A 22,106-nucleotide genomic window follows, 5' to 3' on the forward strand; every position below is an offset into this window, starting at 1 on the left:
ACTGTTTTTGGAAAATTGGAATGCGTTTTTCTTCTGCTTTAAAATGTTACTAAATCCACTACAGTAAAATCAGTCTGTATATGCAGTAAAGCATGCTTGTTATACTCGCTGTGGAACCTAAAGCCCCGTACACGATCAGAATTTCCAATGGAAAAAGTCCGACTGACTTTTTTTCCATCGAAAATTCAGACCGTGTGTATGCCCCATCGGAGAAATTCCGTTGGAAATTCCGATGAATTCCATCAGAGTTTAAATATAGAACATGTTCTATTTTGCACCGATTGAATACCGATGTGCTTTTGGGGGGGGGAAAAAGCCTGATCGTGTGTACGCGGCATTAGGGGTTGTGTAAAAAGGCTGTTTATTCTGTTGTCTGATCCTCCTCCTTCCACTGTCCCCATCCATCTCCTGATAAGACAAAGCCTTTGGAGTCACTCTGCACATGCTCAGTTTGGTGCTAGTTTTTTTTTTTTTTTTTTATATTGGGAGTGTACATGTGATCAGAACATGGCCAATCGGCATTATCCAGAGAAACGGTCAGGAGTTACATAGTTGGTCAGGTAGAAAAGACACAAGTCCATCTAGTTCAGGGATATGCAATTAGCGGACCTCCAGCTGTTGCAGAACTACAAGTCCCATGCGGCATAGCAAGACTCTGGCAGCCACAAGCATGACACCCAGAGGTAGAAGCATGATGGGACTTGTAGTTTTGCAACATCTGGAGGTCCGCTAATTGCATATCCCTGATCTAGTTCAACCATAATAAAAATATCGTACAATCCCATATACCCAATTCTATAACCACAGTTGATCCAGAGGGGAAAAAAACAGCAGAGCATGCAGCCTGGGGCTCGGGTAAGAGTGCTGGGAAGCCTGAACACATGTATGTGGTGTGTTTTTTTTTTTTTTTTTATCATGACATTTCTGGTACCCTGGACGGCAGTAACAATTTCTCGGAAAATCGGCAAGCAAATAGTTTCCTCAGCTGTGGACCATGTACACTGCGATCGCCTTTGGATAAGAATCATGGTTGGTGCCAGTTTGCATTGGCTATACACTAGGGTGACCAGACATCCCCGGTTTCAGGGGACAGTCCCCTGATTGAGGACACTGTCCCCAGACGAAGTTTGTCCCCGGATTGGATTTGAACAGGGTCCAGGCAATTTCAAAGACAGTCAGTGCAGAATAAAAAAAAAATGGAATTACCCCGCTCCGCCGCGCCTAGTAGCTTAGGGGGTGTATTTTTTTTCCATTATCTGTGCCCCTTTCTGATGATCATGTGCTGGTCAGAATGGAGTGAATATTTCTTCAGTTTTGGGTGCATGCCTATTCATCTCCGCTCGCATGTTCTTCTGCCTTGGCTCAAGTCTCGGCCAGCCGCCTGCTTGTTTATCTCCTTGCCTTCCCTGGCGGAGTGATCTTCCGCCACTCCCCACCCAGTAGTAGCCGGGGCCCGAAGAGTAAGAGTTGACAGGCTGTGGGGGGGGCGGTGGCGGGCGGAGAGTCGATGATTGCCGCCTTTACTAGTAAAAAAAAAAATATGTCCCCGGATTTACTTTTAAAAATCTGGTCACCTTACTATACACGGTTCATTAGTTGATAGCAAGATGAGGGAATCTGCACTGCTGGCTATTGTATTCAAGCAGCTGCCTAAAAATATCCAAACAGTGACTGCATCTGATGGGATTAGAAATAATCCTCCATTAGAATTAATGCTCCCGTTTGCAACAATATACAGTGTTTGTCTTGGTAACCAATATGCTGGCTCATGTCATATCTAGATGAAATTTCTCAGAGGTTCCCTTACGGAAAGTTATAAATAACTACATTGCTTCTCTTTCTCATCTCCCCCCCCCCCCCCCCCCCCCATTTACCATCTATTCAGAGGGTGACGTAAAAAGGCCATACCCTTGTGTTTTGAAGTCTTGCGATGATTTATTTCCTTCCATTTTCCTGTCTGACATAAAGGAAGGATCCTCCTTCCTTGAGGGCATTGTGCTGTCCATTCATCAAACCTGACAAATAACATAGACTAGTATTTTTGGCTGAGCAAAAAAAAAACTTTTTGCCAAAGAAAATAAACGACTCGAACAAACCATTGCCAGCAGCAGTGTGAATGTGAGGTGACTAGCGTCGCTGTGAAATGAAGTGGTTAAAGAGGAGTTCCACCCAAATTTGGAACTTCCTCTTAACCCACTCCTCTCCCCCTTACATGCCACATTTGGCATGTAATTTTTTTTGGGGGGGGAGTGGGGGCTTCAGCACGAGTGGGACTTCCTGTCCCACTTCCTCCTTCCTGTAGGCGACTAAGCTTAATCGCCTTCAGGAAGTGGCTGCTGTAGGCGATCCCCTAGGACACGTCACAGGTCCTAGGCGATCTCCTGGCCAATTACACGGCGCGGCGCCGCATGCGCAGTGCCGCGCCGCTCGCGCATGCGCAGTGGGTGCCCGGCCGTGAAGCCGAAAGCTGTCACGGCCGGGTGCCCACACTGAAGATGAAGACGCCGGCCGGGGAGGGGGGGAGAGGAGCGGAGCCCCGGCCGGCGCGTCGCTGGAGCGCTGGAGCAGGTAAGTGCCTGTTTATTAAAAGCCAGCAGCTACACTTTTTGTTGCTGCTGACTTTTAATAAACATAAAAATGGCTGGAACTCCCCTTTAAACACCACGCTTGGCTGATGCAAATTCAAACATCATAAACAAAAATAGGTGAATCAAACCTAACAATCATTATAAATGTCCCACTTTGTGAAAAGTGCTTGTGCGTAGATAATCGGTGCTCTAATTCTCTGTGTTCAGAGGTGCCCCAAATGGATGTACACTCACCCCTAAACTCTGACCACCTATCGCTAGTGATCACTTGTGCTTTTGGGGAAGATGGTGTGTTCCAAAAGCACAAAAAGCACAGGCTGTATTTAGCCTGTTTCTGTCAGCGGTTGTTCTGGCTACCCCTCCGCTTCCAAACAGACTAGTAGGGCGTCGTCTGAGACTGCATTCACACCTGAGCGTAGGTCGTTCGGTCGTTTTTTCCGGCATATTCATGCTCATTTGCGCGTTTGCATACAGCGTCGTCCGACGTTTTTGTACTTCAATGTTTTTTATTTTAGCCAATAGGAAAAATGATCATCTTTTCATCACTTGTTGCTATGTTGGTAGATTTTTTTTTTTTTTTTTTTTTTTTTTTTTTATCTTCTGCCTGGGTGAAATGTTCTATTGATTCAAAGCGACAAAACGCCCGTAGCAAACGCTCGTTGTCGCGCTAGTCGCTTGAATCGAGCGTTTCCATTACTTTCAATGGGAAATAGAAACGCTCAAAACCGCCCGATTCGCGCAAAAAAAGGGTCCGGAACTTGAGCTTCAGGCGTTCGGCGTTTTGCAGTGGAGATGTGAACCATCTCCATAGGGAATAATGTATTTTTAAACGCTCAGGTGTGAATGCAGCCTTATACGCACAGTCGTATTATACGCCAGTGTTCTGGCGAGCTGGTTCCTAACATCGATATGGTTCCCGACCCGATGGAAACGTCTGAGCGTGAACAGCTGTTCATCAGCTGTAGACGCGCTCGCTCCCGATGGCCGATTTATACACGCCGCTCTACACAGCAAGGGGCGCATGTGGTATTGACCAGTGTTTTTTTTTGATTGGGTATCCTCGCCACTCTTTACAGCAAGGGGTGGATGTGATACAGCCCCTTGCTGTATAGAGTGGCGTGGATAACCAATCAAAAAAGCACTGCTCAATGTCACATCCACCTCTTGCTGTGTAGAGCGGTGTGTACTAGTGTATAAGCAGGCTTCAGGCAGCGGGAGCGAGCTTGTCTCAGCTGACAATCAGCTGTTGAGGCTCTGAGATTTCCGTGGCCTCCTACTACGCCTGCGCAGTCGAGGCAGGAACCATATCGATGGAGGAACCAGCTCGACAAGACACCGGCAATTACGGTATTTATGTTTTATTATGTTTGCATTTTTATCAGCTAAGTGTGGTGTTTAACTGCTAGTATTTTTGTCTGCAGTTACAGATCTGTTTTAGATGTCATATTTTATTATAAACCTCAATTTTTTGTTTTTTGCCTTTTTATGGTGTACATGTAAAACTCTGTATGTGTGTGTAATAAATATATATATATATATATATATATATATATATATATATATATATATATATATATATATATATATATATATATATATATATATTAGTGTGTGTGTGTTTATAATTAAAAAGTTGAATACAATTCTATATAAAAACATAATAAATAAATATATAATTTATTTTTTTTTTTTTTATTTTTTTTTTTTTTTCCCTATCGGCAAAACATCGACCCTATTGTTTGACAAATAGTTTTTGTCGACCGATTTTATATTGGTGCATCCATACTTTTAAAGTAGACCCAGCTTAGTATGGCTTATTTTTTTTCATTAAGGCCTTGTAAACATAGGTGTCTGGGAAGGTCAGTAAAAAGAGGTGGTTGACCAGTTTTACTGCTGCCTGACTGCCCACCTAAAAGTATATGCAGCTGTTTAGAGCTGTACTCATGCTATGGCCAAGAGACAAAGAGAAAATTATACCCACTGTCGCATTTGGCCCCATTCACGTAAATAGGGCCACGCTGCAGCTGTGTGTGCGCTAAACACTGTTTGTGGTGAGGTGATGCAGGATTTTTGGGGTTTAAATAGGCAGTGAGGTGGTGACCTCACCTCCCAGCCCCCTGTCAACTGAAGTGTTCCACCACAGTTCACTTTTCAAATAGGGTTCTTTAATACTTGCAGAAGCCTAACTGTAAATCTTAAGCCAGACTGGCCAAACCACCAAATACAGCTAAAATACTGCTTTGTGAATTGTTTTATCTGACAAGATATTTGATTCTAATGAACAATATTTGTGGTTCACAATGAGAATGATGACCTCGCTCCTCAGAATTTCAGCTTTGTGATATCCTGTCACCTACCTAAAGGCATAATTACATTTATGACTGTGCTTTTCTCCACCTGAACTTCCCGAGAACTAATTTCCTTGGAAATTTTGCAAGTTTTGGGCTCTATGCCATGATGAGGTTTGATTGGATCACATTACATAACTCTCCCAAGAGTTCATCTGCTTTATGTGACTCGGGATGGTAGAAAGATGAGTTTTTTTTTGTGGTTATTAGTTGTGCGAATTTTGGGGGGAATTTTTTTTGCTTTATTAGGCTGCCTACTTTAATGACGGTGCTAATAACTTGGTTTGTAGTTCTTAAAACCATCTGAAAGAAATCCTATCCTATATTAAACCACAAAAGCTCAATTGGAAAGCAGGAAGGAGCATTTCCCTAACACTATATATACTTCAGTCCAGTACAGGCCTCTCTAGCTGATGAGTTGGCTTTTTATCTGAAAGGATGCAGGGCGTGGGCTCTGCTATAACCAAGCTTCTGGTATTGTTCATTTGCCAGCGTTTAGCTCATTTGATGAGTGAGGTTTTTCTTGGATGGTATTTAAGTTGCAGAAAAGCTGCGATGGCACATTTTCGTATAGCTCTGATTTAGACGTTGTAATAGTCCAGCCACACTATAACTAGGAGCATATTGAGGCCTTGCTGTGACCCCAATATCCATTATGCCTACATTTCTACAGCATTGTAAATAAACTCTGAGGGAGATTTACTAAAACGGGTGCACTTAGAATCCGGTGCAGTTGTGCATGGTAGCCAATCAGTGTCCTAAATTTAAGCTTTAACAAAACCTGGAAGCTGATTGGTTTGTATGCAGAGTTTTACCATGCAGTTTTAGTAAATGAGCCCCTATATGTCTGTCTAGTAGTAGTTCGTTGCATTCAACTGGACTTGTTCTGTAATGTTGAAGATGTTTAAGTGATTTCTCCAGTCCTAATGATTGTCAGGAAGATAGCCCAACCTTATCCATACAGGAACCCCCGGGCACCTCGATCCGATTACCATAGACATGCAGGATGAGGAATAACCCCTCTGTTCTAGATGCATAATCCCATCCTTTTGTATCGGGAAGGCTTCAAAGGTGTTAATCCTTTTATTTTTACATACGTCCTATTGTGTTGGGTTTTCCCCTCCTGTTATAATTTAAATGTAGCATTGCTATGTTCATCAAGCTAGACAGTCATTATTAAAGTGTATGTGAAGCCATTTTTTAGCTTTTGGATGAAGTACGGAAGTGTTAAAAACCCCTATCGGACTATTTTGTTTCCTCTCTTTGTATTATGTTTGGAAAGACCCTCCTTTTTGCTCCCCATCTTGCAGATTAACATTAAAGAGGTTCTTCAGTCCCCCCCCATAAAAATGAAATTTCAACAGCTACACATATTGTAGCTGTTGATCTTTAATACAAGTACACTTGCCTGTCCAGGGGATCCAACTTTGTTCTCACTGGAGCCTAGTCTTTACCAGTCTTCGGGTCCCCAGCGCCACTATAGTAACTGTGGGAAGCCAGCTGTGGCTCCTTGCGGCCTTACAGCTGGCTCCCCGTTGCACATGTTGGATTTGTGTGGTGCCTTTTGAATGGTCCCACAGGCTCTTGGGACCTGTGACGTGTCTCAAGAGGCTGTGGGCAGAGTGTTGGGGGGCCAAACTTCCACTCATTTAACCTAAACAATCCAGGCAGAAGTGGGAATAAGTGCCTGTCAAAAGAAGCCACTCGCCCCTCCTTCCCAAAAAAAAGAGCCCAAAATGGGGGAGGGAGAGCAGACAGAAAAATGATACTTCCCTTTAAGGGTGAAGCTCTGCTTTACGTGAGAGGAAATCTCCCCATAGTGAAGGTTATTCCTATCTTAAACGACTGTAACTGGAACCATTCTTCCTATCATTTGATGATTTCCCCTTCATTTTGTCTCTCATGAAAACTAAATGTTTGGCTTTCCCATCACTTTTGGTCTCCATGACAATGGTCCCCGAGCTCTTGGATGATTGGGTCTAAACTTTCCCCAATCTCTATCCAAGCTTTAAAAAAAAAAAAAAAAATTTTGTTGCATATAACCCATTGGTACTGGTTGATGTTTGTCTTTTATAGGATTCTGAACGATGGGAGTGAGGTCACTGTGTTTGACTTAGTGGTCGCATCCCATAAGATTTCAATTGTAAACTGGGTGCCATAACGGAGAGCCCACTCCTAGCACAGAAAAGTGGAACATATATGTATATAGCTGGTGTTCAAGCGGAACTAAACCCATCAATTCAAAGGTTTTTAAAAAAAAAAAATTACGCTCCCGGCATGCCAGGAATACTAACTGACACATTTTGCTTGTACTCCCAACCAAACTGTCAAGCCATCAAATAACTGGAATCCTAACTGATCACATGTGCAGCACCATGGCAGTCGCTGATCATGCAAAAGCTAAGATGGCAGCTTCCATGGCTGAAAAGGATAGGAGGGTTTAGTTCCACTTTAAGGTTTTCCCACTGATGTGTGTGTGTGTGTGTGTGTGTGTGTGTGTGTGTGTGTGTGTTACACTGATAGGAAGGGGTTAAGAGTTTTTTTTTGTTAAGTGGAAGGCTGCATTGGAGTAGTGCTACCAAGTTATCCATTGGAAATGATTTGCTTTACTGTCATGGGTGGTTTGTAGGGGAGTATTGCTCATGTATTGATGCCACCCCTGCCTTCTTTGTGAACAATCACTTTGACTGGAAATGAGCAACAGGCTTTGATTTGAAGGCTTAGGATATAACCATAGTATCCTGCAGGCACTCCTTTTCCTGTTGTAAATGTGCTGTAGGTCAGCTGTACAGATCTTCCCACAGATTGTCTTGCTGGCTGTTGAGCTCTTTTACTGGATTGACAAATGCGCTGATGCACGCTTTGTCACAGTGTCACTAAATGACCTCATACCTATATATCCCCATAAACAATTGAGAAATTGTAGTGCAAAGTACTGGTCCAGAGGCAGATCCCACTCTTTATGTGCACTTCCATTCCTTCTTTCCTTAATGGCTCCTGTCACTTCGATTTATTTTATTTATTTAAAGGTCAATGTACAACCTTGAAAACCTAAAATTTATTGCACTAAATACAGGTAGTAAATTACGGTTTCCATATCAAATCTCATAAGTTACATACTGAGTGTTTTGGTTCTGGAAGAACATATACCCAACGATGACCTTCAAAAGAGAATTTTTTTTAACCAAATATGGTTTGAATATATTCTTTAAAAAAAAAAAAAAAAAAAAAAAAAAAAACTTTCATTCAGTTTTGTAATCCATTAGTGAGGGTCAACTCAAAATTTGCTTTTTACCACCGTGACAAGAACATTTTGAAGGAACATTACTGAAAATGTATTTAATTGGCCGTATTTCAGGATGTTGTATATTACCAGTACATGTAAGGTAAATAACATTTTTAAAGTCTTATCCTTAGGAGCCATACTATATACACTGTACCTAATTATCACCAGTCCTTAAAGAATATCTTAACCCCTTGGGGGGGGGGGGTTGCTTTTAAGCCCCTCTAAATCTTTTTCCCTTGCTTATGCTCAAATTACATACTTGTGTGCCCATGGAATCTAGTATGATCTCCCGCCATCTTCCTTTCTGTTAGGAGCCTGCTATCTCCTCTGGGTTCTTGCAGCTGGCCCCTGATAGTGCACTTGGGTCCACCACCCTCTTCCTCCAGCTGCTGTCTGTAGGATGATGCCTAATGTAAACATCCTCCTATCATATGCAACGTTATCTAAGCCAGCATTTTTAAACTGGGGTGGCCAGACACCCTGGGGTGCCTTGAGGTTTCTTCAGGGGGGCCTTGGCAAACTGCCCAAAAATGACCTTTACCGCTAACGGACCCACCGCCCCAGTGTAAAAGGGGTCTAATACAGACAGTGCTGACAGGAATCCCCAATGCTTATCAATTGTCTTCTTCTGGTGCGGGCGGGGAAGCTGTCCCCGCTGGGAGAGGACTGAATTATTGCTAGCGGCTATATCCGGCAAGCTGGTTGTACCCAAGTTGATCGATCAACTTGATACATTCAGCCTGCCCATTAATGGTTTGAATCTTGGCTGGTTCCTGGTAACTGGAAGATGTTTGAACCATGTATGGCCGCCTTTAGAGACTAAAATCCATTAATTTAATTTGCAATATTGAACTATTGCCTTAAATGCGCTAACAAAGGCTCTGTTCTGCTTCTATCATAAAATGGCTAGAAGAGATCATGCAATGTCCAAAGAGTTTTCACCTCTTTCCGCCCGCACTATAGTTGAAAGATGGCTACAGCACTGGGTCTAAATTGCTGGGAGGGCGTCTACCGTGCACAAGCTGCCTGTGCGCCCCCTGCAGGGGGCGTGCATAGCTCACTCTGTGATCAGCGAGTCAATTTAGACTCTGCTGATCACAGATTGGAGTAAGGGGCTGATCATGTGATGTACACCTAGCAGGTAATTGGCTTTTTACCTTTTTTTTTTTTTTTTTTTTTTTTTTTTTTTTTTTTTTCTCACGTTAACTCAGTGTTTCTCAATTCCAGTCCTCAGGCCCCCCCAACAGGTCAGGTTTTCAGGATTTCCCTCAGATGAAAAGGCTGTGGTGATTACTAAGGCAGTGAAACTGATCAAATCACCTGTGCAAAATAATGGAAATCCTGAAAACCTGACCTGTTGCCCCCCAAGGGGGACTGGAATTGAGAAACACTGCGTTAACTGCATGAGGAGAGAAAAAAAAAGCGGATTACCATCTGGAGTAAACAGAACATTGGTCCCGCACACTCCAGACCCACTGCTGCTAAGCAATGCCCACCAGTGCCACATACTAGTGCATATCCCGCCTATCAGTGCACATAAACAAAGTTGAAAAAATTACCTACCTGTTTTGCAAGATTTTATAACAACTATGAAAACCCTGTTTTCTATTTTTTTTTTTCTTGTTTTTAGCAAAAAAAAAAAAACCCCAGTGGTAATTTAAATACCACAAAAAGAAAGCTCCATTTGTGTCGGGGGGGGAAGAAACATTTTATGAGTACAGTGTAGCTTGACCGCGCAATTGTCATTTAAATATCTATAGTTGATAAAAGCTAATAATTGGCCTGGGCAAGAAGGGGGTTTAAGTGCCCAGTAAGCAAGTGGTTAAATGCGTTTTCATAGGTAATTCTATAAAATATATTGAGGTAAGCATTTTGAATACTTTTTGTCTTTGAGCATTTGTAAAATTTAACAGCCAATGAAGATGTGTTCCTTTTTTTTTTTCATATAGACAACACATATGTTGGCTCCAGGAGTATCCCCCCCCCCCGAGACATGTTAACTGCTACCTCTCTAGAGAGCTACTTCTCACGTACTTTGTTGTCAAAGTGTGAACTTCTAAAGACCGCTGGAAATGAAATGTTCTATCATCAGTTAGAAGCCAGACAAAATCTGTAATGCTTTCCAGAGATGAGCATTTCATGCTATTAGCACGGATCGCATAGAGCAGACTAGCTCTAGGACTAGTCTCTGCAGGCATGCCAGGCATTTTCCTGTTCCCGGCCTTCCCATACTGCCTTTTACCTTATAAGGAAAATCCCTCACACACTGAGACCACAATGTATAAAGGAAAAAGGTGGAGTTCCCATGACGTATCGCACTTATCTTTTCGTCAGCTGGACTCGTCTACTTAGCCAGTTTCTCACACTTATTTCATTCTCGTTTCATACATTAAAATGTTTTGACACTTATCTTCTACACTGTGTGTAATCTTCATTACACCTCAGGAACACAGCTCTTTGTTTTTAATACAGCAGAGGAGCAGAAATTAAATTAACTTCAACAATACAACGTCAATTCCTGCTTTTATGTTTTATGTCTGGTCCTGCTTTCATCCGTGAAAAGTGAAAATTCAGGACCTGTGCCCTCTTTCTTCCATCAGACGAATCTTAATGCATTAACATGCATCATGTTGTCATGTCTGAGGTAGAGTTGCCACCTCATCCCTTTAAAACAGAACACATATGAATTACACAGGTTCTGAGGCTAATTTAATGCAAATAAGGCACCAAGTGAGTTTAATTACCTCCTTAATCAGCCACAGAACCTGTGTAATATGTGTTCTGTTTTAAAGGGATGAGTTGGCAACCCTAGTCTGAGGGGGCATGACTGAAAAAGGTCTGTCGACCAGCTCCCGAGGGTGCTTTCAGCCAATGTCGGAACACAATAGAACAGCAGGGGAGATTGCTGTACTAACATTGGATTGTGTCAACCAAATGGGTTGAACCCCCAAAAAAATAGCGGTGTCTACTGGGCATTACTGTTATACAGAGATTACCCTGTCTACCTACTTGAAGGTCCGCTTACACAACAACTGTCCTTCCTTACACAACAGCAGACTCCACTAATTGCTAATGTAAACCTGGAGGAGGTTCAAGGGTATATATTGGCTGGGCAGGTGGATAAGATCCCAGGTGTAGACAACCTGCCTTCCGAATTGTATTTCCAACATGTAGATCTGCACATCTATGCTCCAGCTATTCGATTCACAATTTCCCCCCCCCCCCCCCCCTGGGTCTGTCTGAGGCAGTGACTGTGCTGGTGCCCAAGCTGGGTAAAGAAGTAGACAATTGTGGTTTATATTGACCAATTTAACTACTAAACATAGAGGCGAAGTTACTAGCAATAAAATTCTTGCCTAACAACTTTAGTCAAACCTTGACCATCTAATTTACACGGATCAAGCTCAAACCTTGTCTGCTGCTCTACCTTTCACACCAACACAGGGACTAGGGATGTTGGCTCCCTTGATGCTAAAAAGGCATTTAACTAATTGGAGTGTGACCCACCTGTGGGCAGTGCAAGGATGTTGTGTACATCACCTCATATAAATTTGTATTTGAACTAAAGTTTATAAATTGGCTGCAATATTTTGTACACTAGGAATTTGTACTTATGGCATTCTTTGTTACTCTTTTATATTACAGAGAGGTTTGTGGCAAGGGTGCCCCCTCTCCTAGCTTATATACATGGTAAACCCTGGTGGTTCTCATGCACCCCTTCACACTATAGAGCAACTTTGGCTGGAGGAACGATTGTCACTTCATGCTTATGACTCCTTTTTCTATTTAAAGAATGCAGGAACATCACTTAAGCCACCTTAGATATAGTTAATACTGTTGGATCTTCCCATGTATTGTGGTTAACCAGTCTATATTCATCCGGTTTCCTTTGAACTCAGGCTATATGTCATCTGGGGGGCATGCATTTTAATTATCCAGTAGTAAATGTGAATAGTGATGTACTTTTTAGCTTTAAATCTTGCTCCATTCATGAAGCGGCTAAAAACCGTGTGCTTGTCATGGATCGGACTCCCGTGCATTTATGGAATGGATTTGTTTGACAAAATTGTATTTGCTTCTCCATCTTTTATGTCTTTATACCACGGCAGGTGTGGATCCATAAAAAGATCTTTTATAAGATTATTGTATTGCATCTCCAACTTTGGGCTGGGAGCCCACCCAGAATAGCACTGTTAACCTTACACCTGCCCATGTAGACATGTGGTCTTGCTCTTCAGTTCCAGTGATGGTAATATAGAGGTGGGTAATATAGGGGTGGGTATTCCTCGGTTTGTGCAACCGGGAAATATTACGACTGTTCAGTTGGATGCCACTCTTTTGGGTTCTATCCCAAAAACTAGCAATTTTGTCTTTAGAGGCATCGAGAGAAATTCCACCATACCTTCACTTACAAAAATTGCCCTTAGAGCATGGAAAACCACAAACGTCTCAAACCTAATCAATGGTCTCCCCTTAAATCATTAAGGGGCAGTCCTAACCTGCCGTGCTTTTGAACAATACCTGACCCTCAATGGTGGGCATGATGTGGTGTAAAAACATTGGCGCACCTTATACACAATGAGGCCATTCCAACCTTTCAGGACCCTAAACTTAAATAGGATTCACCCAGCTTGTTGAGGTTTCAGTGCCTTCAACTGCATCATCCAGCAGTCTAAATCTCCCCAACTAAATACCCTCCAGGCAAACCCAGTGGGGCAGGTGTTGATAATTGGTGGCCTCGTAGAACACCTCTATTCTTTTTTTACTTCAATCTACTTTGCTTTGACTCCCCCAAACTAATTTGCTTCTGATCTTGGTTGACAGACATGCCTGTTCTAGATTAATGAGGATCAAGAGGGCTGTCTGGGGAGATGCTCCAGACATGTAGTATAATCTATAAGCTGATGCAAACAAAGTTCCTGCACAGGGTATACTTTGCCACACAGAGGCTACATGGAAACTACCCCCAAATACACCCCTTGTGTCGTACATGTAAAATAGAAACTGTGTCATTCATTCACATGTTCTGGGTGTGCCCCCCACAGACAAGTGTCTTGGTTGAGTATCTTCTGTGATTAACTCTGGATTGCAACATTTTTGGTGCTGCTAGGTGTGCATGAAGAGGAACTGCCTCATCCCACTCAGCTACTGATATTTTTTTTTTTTTTTTGTACTATGTATGCTGAGTAAAAAAATCTTCTCCAGTCTTGGATGCTCCCACAGCTTTCCTTGTGGGTGTCAAACTTTTACTTCTGTACTTTCTCTGTATAAACTTATATTTGCAGAAATTGCCCTTGGAAGTTTGGCGTATGGTCACAATAAATTGATCAACGAACCACCCCTTCCTTCCCTTAATGAAGGTGCATTTTAACCTTCTTTTTTTTTTTTTTTTCATTTTCTACATTGAATAATATATTTTAGGTATGTGATTAAAATGTAGAAAGTATATATTCATGCTTTTTTTCTGTATTTCAGGCTGAAGGAGAAGTAGCTGCCTTGAATCGTCGAATCCAGCTTGTAGAAGAAGAATTGGACAGAGCTCAGGAACGTCTAGCTACAGCTTTACAGAAACTGGAAGAAGCAGAAAAGGCAGCTGATGAGAGCGAGAGGTAGTTATAAAATATTTGATTTTAATACATGTTTCTAGTCTGGGCGTGCATGTGTGTGAGAGATACTATTCTTGTTTCTAGCAAGCAATGCCAAAGTGCTTATAAAATGCTATCATCGCAATTAAATGGTAGCCAGGAAAATTAAGCACTGTGACCTTGTAGAGCTGAAGTCCAGGGACCAGATCCTCCATGAAACACTGTTGTGCGCGCAGCTTGCAAGTTCTTTCTGATTATTATCTTCTGTAGTTCAAAACTTTCTAGGAAGTTTATAAAATTCCACCTTACTGCATTTGAGTGTGATGACTGTGGTAAGGACAGTAGTGTTCTTTTTGCAGGGACTACTTTTCAAAGGCCGTTTACTTATTGAAGCTTTGGTGCTATGTAAATGACAAAAATCAACATCACCTAACAGCTGAACAAATTTGTAGACCTTTCATTTTCTGCAATACAGTTTTACACACTAAAAACTAATGCAGAAACAAGTGACTTTAAGGCTGCTTTCACATTGAGGCGTGCAGCTGCGGTGACGGTATAGCCATTGCGGGCGGTATTACCGCGCTTTCCCATTGATTTCAATGGGAAGGCGCGGTATAGGAGCGGTGAACACACCGCTCTTATACCGCGGTAAAGATGTGGCTAGCAGGACTTGTGGAGCGCTCCTGCTAGCGCACCGCTTCAGTGTGAAAGCCTTCAGGCTTTCACATTGAAGACTACAGGGCAGGTTTTTTCATGCGGTATAGCAGCGCTATACCACATGAAAAACGCCTCAATGTGAAAGGGGCCTTGCTGTTTGCAGGCAGACTGCTAATCTAGGCTTGCATTTAAAGCCAACAGTTGACTGATTACTGTTGGCGAGATCAACAGATGAGACTTTTTTTTTTTTTTTTTTCCATGTCATTGGATCGTATTCTAGCATGTTTGTTGTAAGCGGTTCAGCTTAAAGACCATGTCTGGGCAAATATCAACTCTCTCCAAAAAAAGGCTGTTTTTTTTTTTAATTGCCTTCCACAATCCTTGTCCTTTGTCCCTTGTCCTTTGCCAAAACCTCCTCTAGTAGTGGAGACTTGTAATTCAGTAATGCAGTTTATCTCTATTTTGACTGGTTCTCATGCTGTGATGTCGTCATGCCACTGTAGCTTTCTGGATACTGAAAAGACCCCGCTGCCGGACAACAGCAATGTGGGCAAAGAAAGACCCCTCTTCAAAAAGGGAAGAGAGAACTTGAGACCTAGCACATCATAACACTGCCGAAATAAAGGATACGTACACGTTTTTAGAAAAAAATTGTAAATGCACATATTTGCAAACAAAAAAAAAAATTCCATTTATTTTTCCTGAAGGAGCCTGGAAAGCATTGCACCAGTAATCAATGGATTATGTGTGTATTGGTCAAAGTTGAGCACTGCAGCTTTCAGCTTGTACCTCCATACGGGCTGTCTGTTTTGAAAGCTACAAGGCTTGTGAATGAACTAAGAGTGCTCATCAGCATCCTCACAATTCATTCAGAACTATAATCTGTCTACTGCAGTGGATGATGGTAATTGTAGTTCATCCATTCACCGCACACTGTGAGTGAATGACACGGCCATGGTGGCAAAGCCCTGCATGGCTGCTCTGTCTTCAAAATGTGAGAGCGGGTGTGGGGAGAAGATGCAGGCTGCAGTCGGTGGATATTTGGGGAAAGAGGCAGCAGAAGCTGGAACATGTTTCAACCAAGATATGGGTGGAACATATAACTTGTTCCAAAAGGCGAACTTTATCCCTTTTAAGGTAAGTATTTTTGTTATTTGTTTTATTTGATTTGTTTTTTACATTGTAATTCTGCAAAAAACACACTCTAAAGTGATTGGCTGTGGGCACTCTCTAATGTATCATTGGAGGAGTCATGGTTGTCGTCCTGATTTGGACTACAAATATGGCCTCCTCATTATCTTTATTACACAGAGAGACTTTTGGTTTACAGAAGATGGGTTTATAAAGAAAATAATATTGAGAGTTCATTTCACAGAAAATTATAAGGACTCTACAGTTGGTCTGAAAACTAAAAAATGCAGCCACAATTTGTAAGCTGTAATAAAATACATTTTCATTTGTGTGTTTAGATATGTGTTTAACCACTATATACCTAGATATAGATCTATAGCCCCTCTAGTATAGGCAGGCATAGTACACTGTATCTGTCTTATAAAAAAACAAGGCTTGTAAATTTCCGATTTAGCATGATCCTCAGGCCGGCCACATGACTCTCAGCCAGGTTCCAGGGCTACTGAAGGAGAGGCTGAGCAGCCATGTGATCTCCACAGCTGATGTCAGAAGGAGATCTCGGCCCCTCCTATAGAAGCCATATATCGGAGGCAGACAGTGGCCGCGAGTCATGTGACCGGCTGAAGAGCGTTCTAAAAACGGTGTTTACAAGCCTTGGTTTTTTTTTTTTTAGACGGGTAGTGTAGATGTGTATCCTGAGCTAGAAATAGTGATTGTATATCGCTCCGATGCATATTCTAGAGCAGGGGTGGCAAACGCAAGGGCCGCATTTGGCCCGCGCAACGGCCGACAGGTCGTCACCTCTTTTGTCTCCCAGGCAACAAGAGTAAACATCCTCCGTCCATTGCCACCTTGTCCGGTTTTTGAGTTATGTGTCTGGTTTTCAGCACGCTCAAAACCCGGAAACTCTTCCTCTATGCAGGCTTTCGGGAGAGTGTTTATACCAGCCGGCACAGAACCTGCCCCTATCGCCTCACCTCCCCACTCTCATTATCTCTGTCACTGTATTCATTTCCAGGATTGAGGGGACGCTGCTGAGCATGGAATATTAGCAGGTATGTGTTCACCCCTGGTGAAGTGTCCTTTCCATCTCCGAGCGCCATGCAAGGTGACTGTCAGAGGATACGTTTCTGCAGAGTGAAGACAGCAGTGTAGCGGGTGAGGGGCACAGGATTAGCCCAGGTGACATCGTATAGGCTCTTGCAGGTACAAGTGTCCCCTCGTTCATCACAGCTCAGAAAGAGGCAGTGCAGTGAACAGGAGGTGGGGGAGGTTATGATCTCTAGCAGTAGAGAGCCGGTGGAAGAACCAGTCATCGTGCAGCAGCAGGTCTGTGCAAGTTACAACAGACAAGGGTTGGGGGCATGGATATTTGCTGTGTGCTCTATTGGTCATGAGTGAGATCTGCAAGACTTCCACACACCAAATCCCATTCTACCCCACCCCATCTCTTCCTATCCTACCCCACCCCAGGGTGGATGGGAGGATGGAAGGAGAGTGGAGGGTGCAGAGGTCACATCAGACCACAGGACATGGTTCCAGTAATCCATGTCCTTAGTCTGCTTGTCTTCAGCAAAGTGTTTGCAGGCTTTCTTGTGTATCGTCTTTAGAAGAGGCTTCCATGCAGATCAATTTGATGCAGTGTGCAGCGTATGGTCTGAGCACTGACTGGCTCTTTTATCTTCTCCGATGGTAAAGCTGCCCATTCGTCTTGGCAAAAAGCCTCCAGTTCCTGTAAATTCTTGGGCTGTCTTGCAATGAACTGCACGTTTCAGATCTCCCCAGAGTGGCTCAATGATATTGAGGTCAGGAGACTGAGATAGCCACTCCAGAACCTTCACTTTATTCTGCTGTAGCCAATGACAGGTTGACTTGGCCTTCTGTTTTAGATCGTTGTCATGTTGTAATGACCGAGTACGTCCAATGTGCAGCTTCCTTGCTGATGAATGCAAATGTATTTTTTGATAACTGCGTTCATCTTGCCATCAATTTAGACCAAATTTTCTGTGCCTTTTTGTAGCTCACACATCACCCAAAACATCAGCAATCCACCTCTGTTTCACAGTAGGAATGGTGTACCTTTCATCATAGGTCTTGTTGACTCCTCTCCAAATGTAGTGTTTATGGTTGTGGCCAAAAAGCAAAATTTTGGTCTCATCACTCCAAATGACTTGACTTGTGCCAGAAGGTTTGAGGCTTGTCTCTGTGCTGTTTGGTGTATTGTAAGTGAGATACTTTGTGGCAATTGCATAGTAACTGCTTTTTTCTGGCAACTTGACCATGCAGTCCATGTTTATTCGAGTGCCTCCTTCTTGTGCATCTTTAAACGGCCACACTACATGTTTTCAGAGCGTCCTGTAATTCACCTGAAGTTATTTGTGGATTTGTCTTTGCATCCCAAACAATTTTCCTGGCAGTTGTGGCTGAAATTTTAGTTGGTCTACCTGACCGTGGTTTGGTTTCAACAGAACCCCTCTTTCTCCACTTCTTGATTAGCGTTTGAACACGGCTGATTGTCATTCTCAATTTCTTGGATATCTTTTTATATCCCGTTCTGGTTTATACAGTTCAACTACCTTTTTCCCCACAGATTTCATGACAATTCTTTTGCTTTCCCCATGATTCTTCAGTGCAGTGCATGAAAGTTGCAAGGGGCTCACATATATATATATATATATATATATATATATATATATATATATATATATATATATATATATATATATATATATATATATATATATATATATATATATATATATATATATATATATATCACTAATTACAAGCAAACGGATCACAGGTGAGGATGGTTACCTTTTTTAATAGCCATTCAAACCCTTTTATGTCAATCTTATCAGGCCAAAATCACTAGGGTATGTAAACTTTTGATCACGGTCATTTGGGTAGTTTCTGTTATTATGATTTAAAAAGAGTAAACAGTTGATTGATAATAAATGGCTTTAGCCAAACACTAACCATGTGTGAATGAAAAGTGTTTGTGTTATTATTCATATTCTCTGAAAAATTGCCAAGAAATCATAAATTCTGTCGGGGTATGTAAACTTATGAACACAACTGTATATTCTAATGGTTGCCGCTGAACACATCCAAGATAAAAAAATTGGGCCTGGTTGCGCAGCAAAGACTGTAGTACATGTAATCCAGGGCACAAGCTTGTCTTCCTCAGTCCAAAGGAAGACTAGCTTGTGCCTTGTCTAAACAAAACCTTCATCGTGCATTCACCTTTCGAGACCAGTGAGTGCCGGAGTGCATGCGCAGGAGTGACGTCATCGCAGCGCCGATACCAGGAAGAATCTGCGAGGGGACATGGCGGCGAACGAGGAGCACTTCGGGGGCTTCCATTTCAGCTAAGTGTCACATAATGAGCTAGTATGCATACTAGCTCATTATGCCTTTCTCTTGCAGGGTTTGTTTTTTCCCTGTTTTTCGGGGGGGGGGGGGTGTACTTTCTCTTTTAAGCCTTTACTACCACTTTAAGCTTTAACTCTTCTGGTGGCTGGTGACAAAGTTCACACATCAGTCCCAGATAGGAAAAAAAAATGCCTGGAGAAGTATGACCAAAGCTCTGTAGGTCACAGAAGTGCACTTAGTTCTGCAATCCTGTGACCCTGATTCAGTTGATAGTGGGCTAAAAAAAAACCTTGAGACTTTACAACCACTTTTAATACGTAACTTTAGGAAAAAGAGGAGGCATTCCCTCTTTGACCTCTGGAGAATGGGATGAGGTGGTCAAAACCTCTCTTTACATAACACCACCCACTGAAGGATTGAGTAAAGAAAGTTAATTCACTTTAAATATATACATAAGGTATGTGATGCCCTACAAAGGTTGTTTTGCATGGGTAAACAAAACACTAATATTTTGGGAATGCTCAATCAGATATTTTTTATGCAGTACAGGTAACAGCACATTGTTCAATTGTTTCCATTTCCCAAGTGTTGTAATCACGCAGCATGAATTTTGGGAGTCCTAAATGAGTTCAAAGAAAATAATATGCCCTCTTTTATTATTATGCAGGATTTTTATATCGCAGACAGGTTATGCAGCGTTTTACAACATAATTATATGTCTTCTCTTTTAATATGCTAGGAAATCAATTGTAATGAAGTGGAATCAATCCCGCTCATTGACAAAAAGTGAATGGCTTTCACTAATCAAAATGTGACCTTTTTTTGAGCTAGGATTTTTATATCTTAATTTAACCATTATATCAGGGGGGTGGTGAGTCCCTGCCCCGCCCTGCCCCCAGAATACAATAGCACAGCAGGAGAGATCTCTGCATCATACATTGTACGGATGTAGGAATCTTATCAGTTTGTATACCCTGCTTTAGTAGTTCATTGAGAGATGCACCAATTACGTTCTAAAACTTGGATGCTTGAATTGTTTTTCAAGATTTTGTGGCCTTGATTCTAAAGCCTATTGTTTAGAACAACTTGACGGCTTTCAGTTTCCATGTTTGTTCATTGTTTGTTTTTATTGACCTCTATCACCCTCTTTTTTTTTTTGGGGGGGGGGGGGGGGTTTACAAAAAAAAAAAAACTGTTGCATATGTCTGTTTTGCTAAACTACTTAACCCAGATCTCTGTAACAAAGGGCAGAGCTGACCACACAACTGTTTTGTCAGCCCACTACAGGTCTTTAGAAGCTAAATGCATTTCTAGCAGATCAGCAGGTATTTTTCTGTCCTTGCAGAGTATTTAAAGTGGTAGTAAACTCCCATTGGACACTTGTACCTACATGTATGCTTATAATAAAGCTTGCCTATAGGCACAAGGAATGTCTTCTAAACGTGCACCGTTTAGGAGATGCTCAGGGTCTCTGAAGCCGGTGATGTCATGCGCTCTGAAGGAACCGCATACATGTGCCAAAGCTTCAGATGTCCATACTGCAGCCAAGACACTTGCGCACGTGTAGGAGTGACGTCATCATGGCTCGGTCATTGAAGCGACCAGAGCCTGCGAACCCGGAAGGAGGACCGGGTGAAGATGGGAGCCCAGTCAATGGTGACGGCGTGCAGCTGGAGGGCTTAATTTCAAGGCAAGTCTTTCATACTGTGCTAGTATGTGATGCATACTATCACATTATGACATTACCTTGCAGGGAGAAGTGTGTTTATTTTTTTTATTTTATTTTTTTATTTTGCCTTGAGGCACTCGAACTGCAAATGTATTTGCTTGCTTGACGTTTGGCCTTGCCTGTACTGCTTTTTATAATGTGTTTTAGATTTAGACCTGTGATCATATTATATATATATATATATATATATATATATAATATATATTTTTTTTAAATCAAAACGGCTTTTATTGAGCATAGAGAATTAATGAACAGACGGGTGATAAGTGCAACATGCACTGCAAGTACAAATCAATCCATTTGACATACACAAGGACATGCAAAAAGAGAATGGGGGAAAATAAGGAGGGATAGTGTTTACGTGGTATGGGCTGCGGGGCACCAAAGCGACAGAGGGATAGAGAGGGAGGGGAGGGGGGGGGGGGAAGTTCATGAGAGGAGCGCGTGTTCACTGAGCAGAACCACATCTAGTCCACCGCAGTACACGTGGAGGAGTCCTCCAGCCACCTGTCCCAGTTCTTATTGTACTTCTTCGGGCAGCCCCTGCGGGTTTACATTACTTTTTTGTAGAGGGGAGTAGTGTTGACGGCTCTAATCCATTGCTGAAGAGTGGGGGGACCCCCCCCCCCCCCCTCATCCACAACCTGGCGACTTGCATTCTAGCAAGTAATAATGTTTCTTGCAGAAATATATTTAAATACTTTTCGCTTTCAAGGAGTGAGGAGCCCCAGCACACATTGACGAGGGCAGAGGGACACGGGGGAGCCCATGCGGTCATGGAGGAACCGGACCACCTGGGTCCAGAACCCTTGTATGGTCAGGCCGGTCCAGAGCATGGATGAAGGAGGCGTTGGGGTGGCCGCAGCTGGGGCACTTAGGGTCATGGTCTCGTCTGAATTTAGAGATGCGGTAGGGTGTCGGGTATGATCTGTGGAGGATAAACTTATGGGTAAGGCGGTCAGAGAGTTTGGGGGAAACAGTTTTTGCAGTTAGCAAGGGCTTCCTCCCAGTCCCCGTCAGTCACAGCGCCCAAATCGGGCTCCCAACGGGTTTTCAGCTGGTAGGCAATGGTGGTTGCTGTGGGCTGCAGGAGGTACGTATAGAGTTGGGAAATAAGTCTCTTGTGGTCTGTTCTCGACTCAATGTCAACAGTCAGGGGGACCTCGAGGGATGGGATCGTGTTACCAAGCTGCGTGTCAGAGTTGAAGGAAACGGAAAAACATGTGGTTGAGTAGTAAAAAGTTGTCTGAGTGTTTGGAATGGCCTGACCGATCCGCGAGCCACAACCTGCGACAGGTAGATAATGCCCTTGTCGATCCACAAGCCGTGGTCGGGGATAGAGGCAAGTTCAGGTAGGAGAGGGTTGACCCAGAGGGGGGGTGTGGGAGTGGGGAGAGGGTGCCTTGC

General features: G+C 42.8%; 1 protein-coding gene across 4 annotated transcripts in view; it reads left to right on the top strand.

Annotated features, from left to right (window-relative positions):
• Positions 1-22,106, top strand: part of TPM4 (tropomyosin 4) — a 122,167-nt gene that overhangs the window by 85,894 nt on the left and 14,167 nt on the right. For all 4 annotated transcript variants that reach the window (XM_040323047.1, XM_040323037.1, XM_040323063.1 and 1 more), the window contains one exon: positions 13,698-13,831. In XM_040323047.1, coding sequence (XP_040178981.1) covers positions 13,698-13,831 — 134 coding nt within the window. The remainder of the gene's footprint in view (positions 1-13,697; positions 13,832-22,106) is intronic.

The sequence above is a fragment of the Rana temporaria genome, chromosome 1 (assembly GCF_905171775.1).
Source record: "Rana temporaria chromosome 1, aRanTem1.1, whole genome shotgun sequence".
In the NCBI taxonomy this organism is placed as follows: domain Eukaryota; kingdom Metazoa; phylum Chordata; class Amphibia; order Anura; family Ranidae; genus Rana; species Rana temporaria.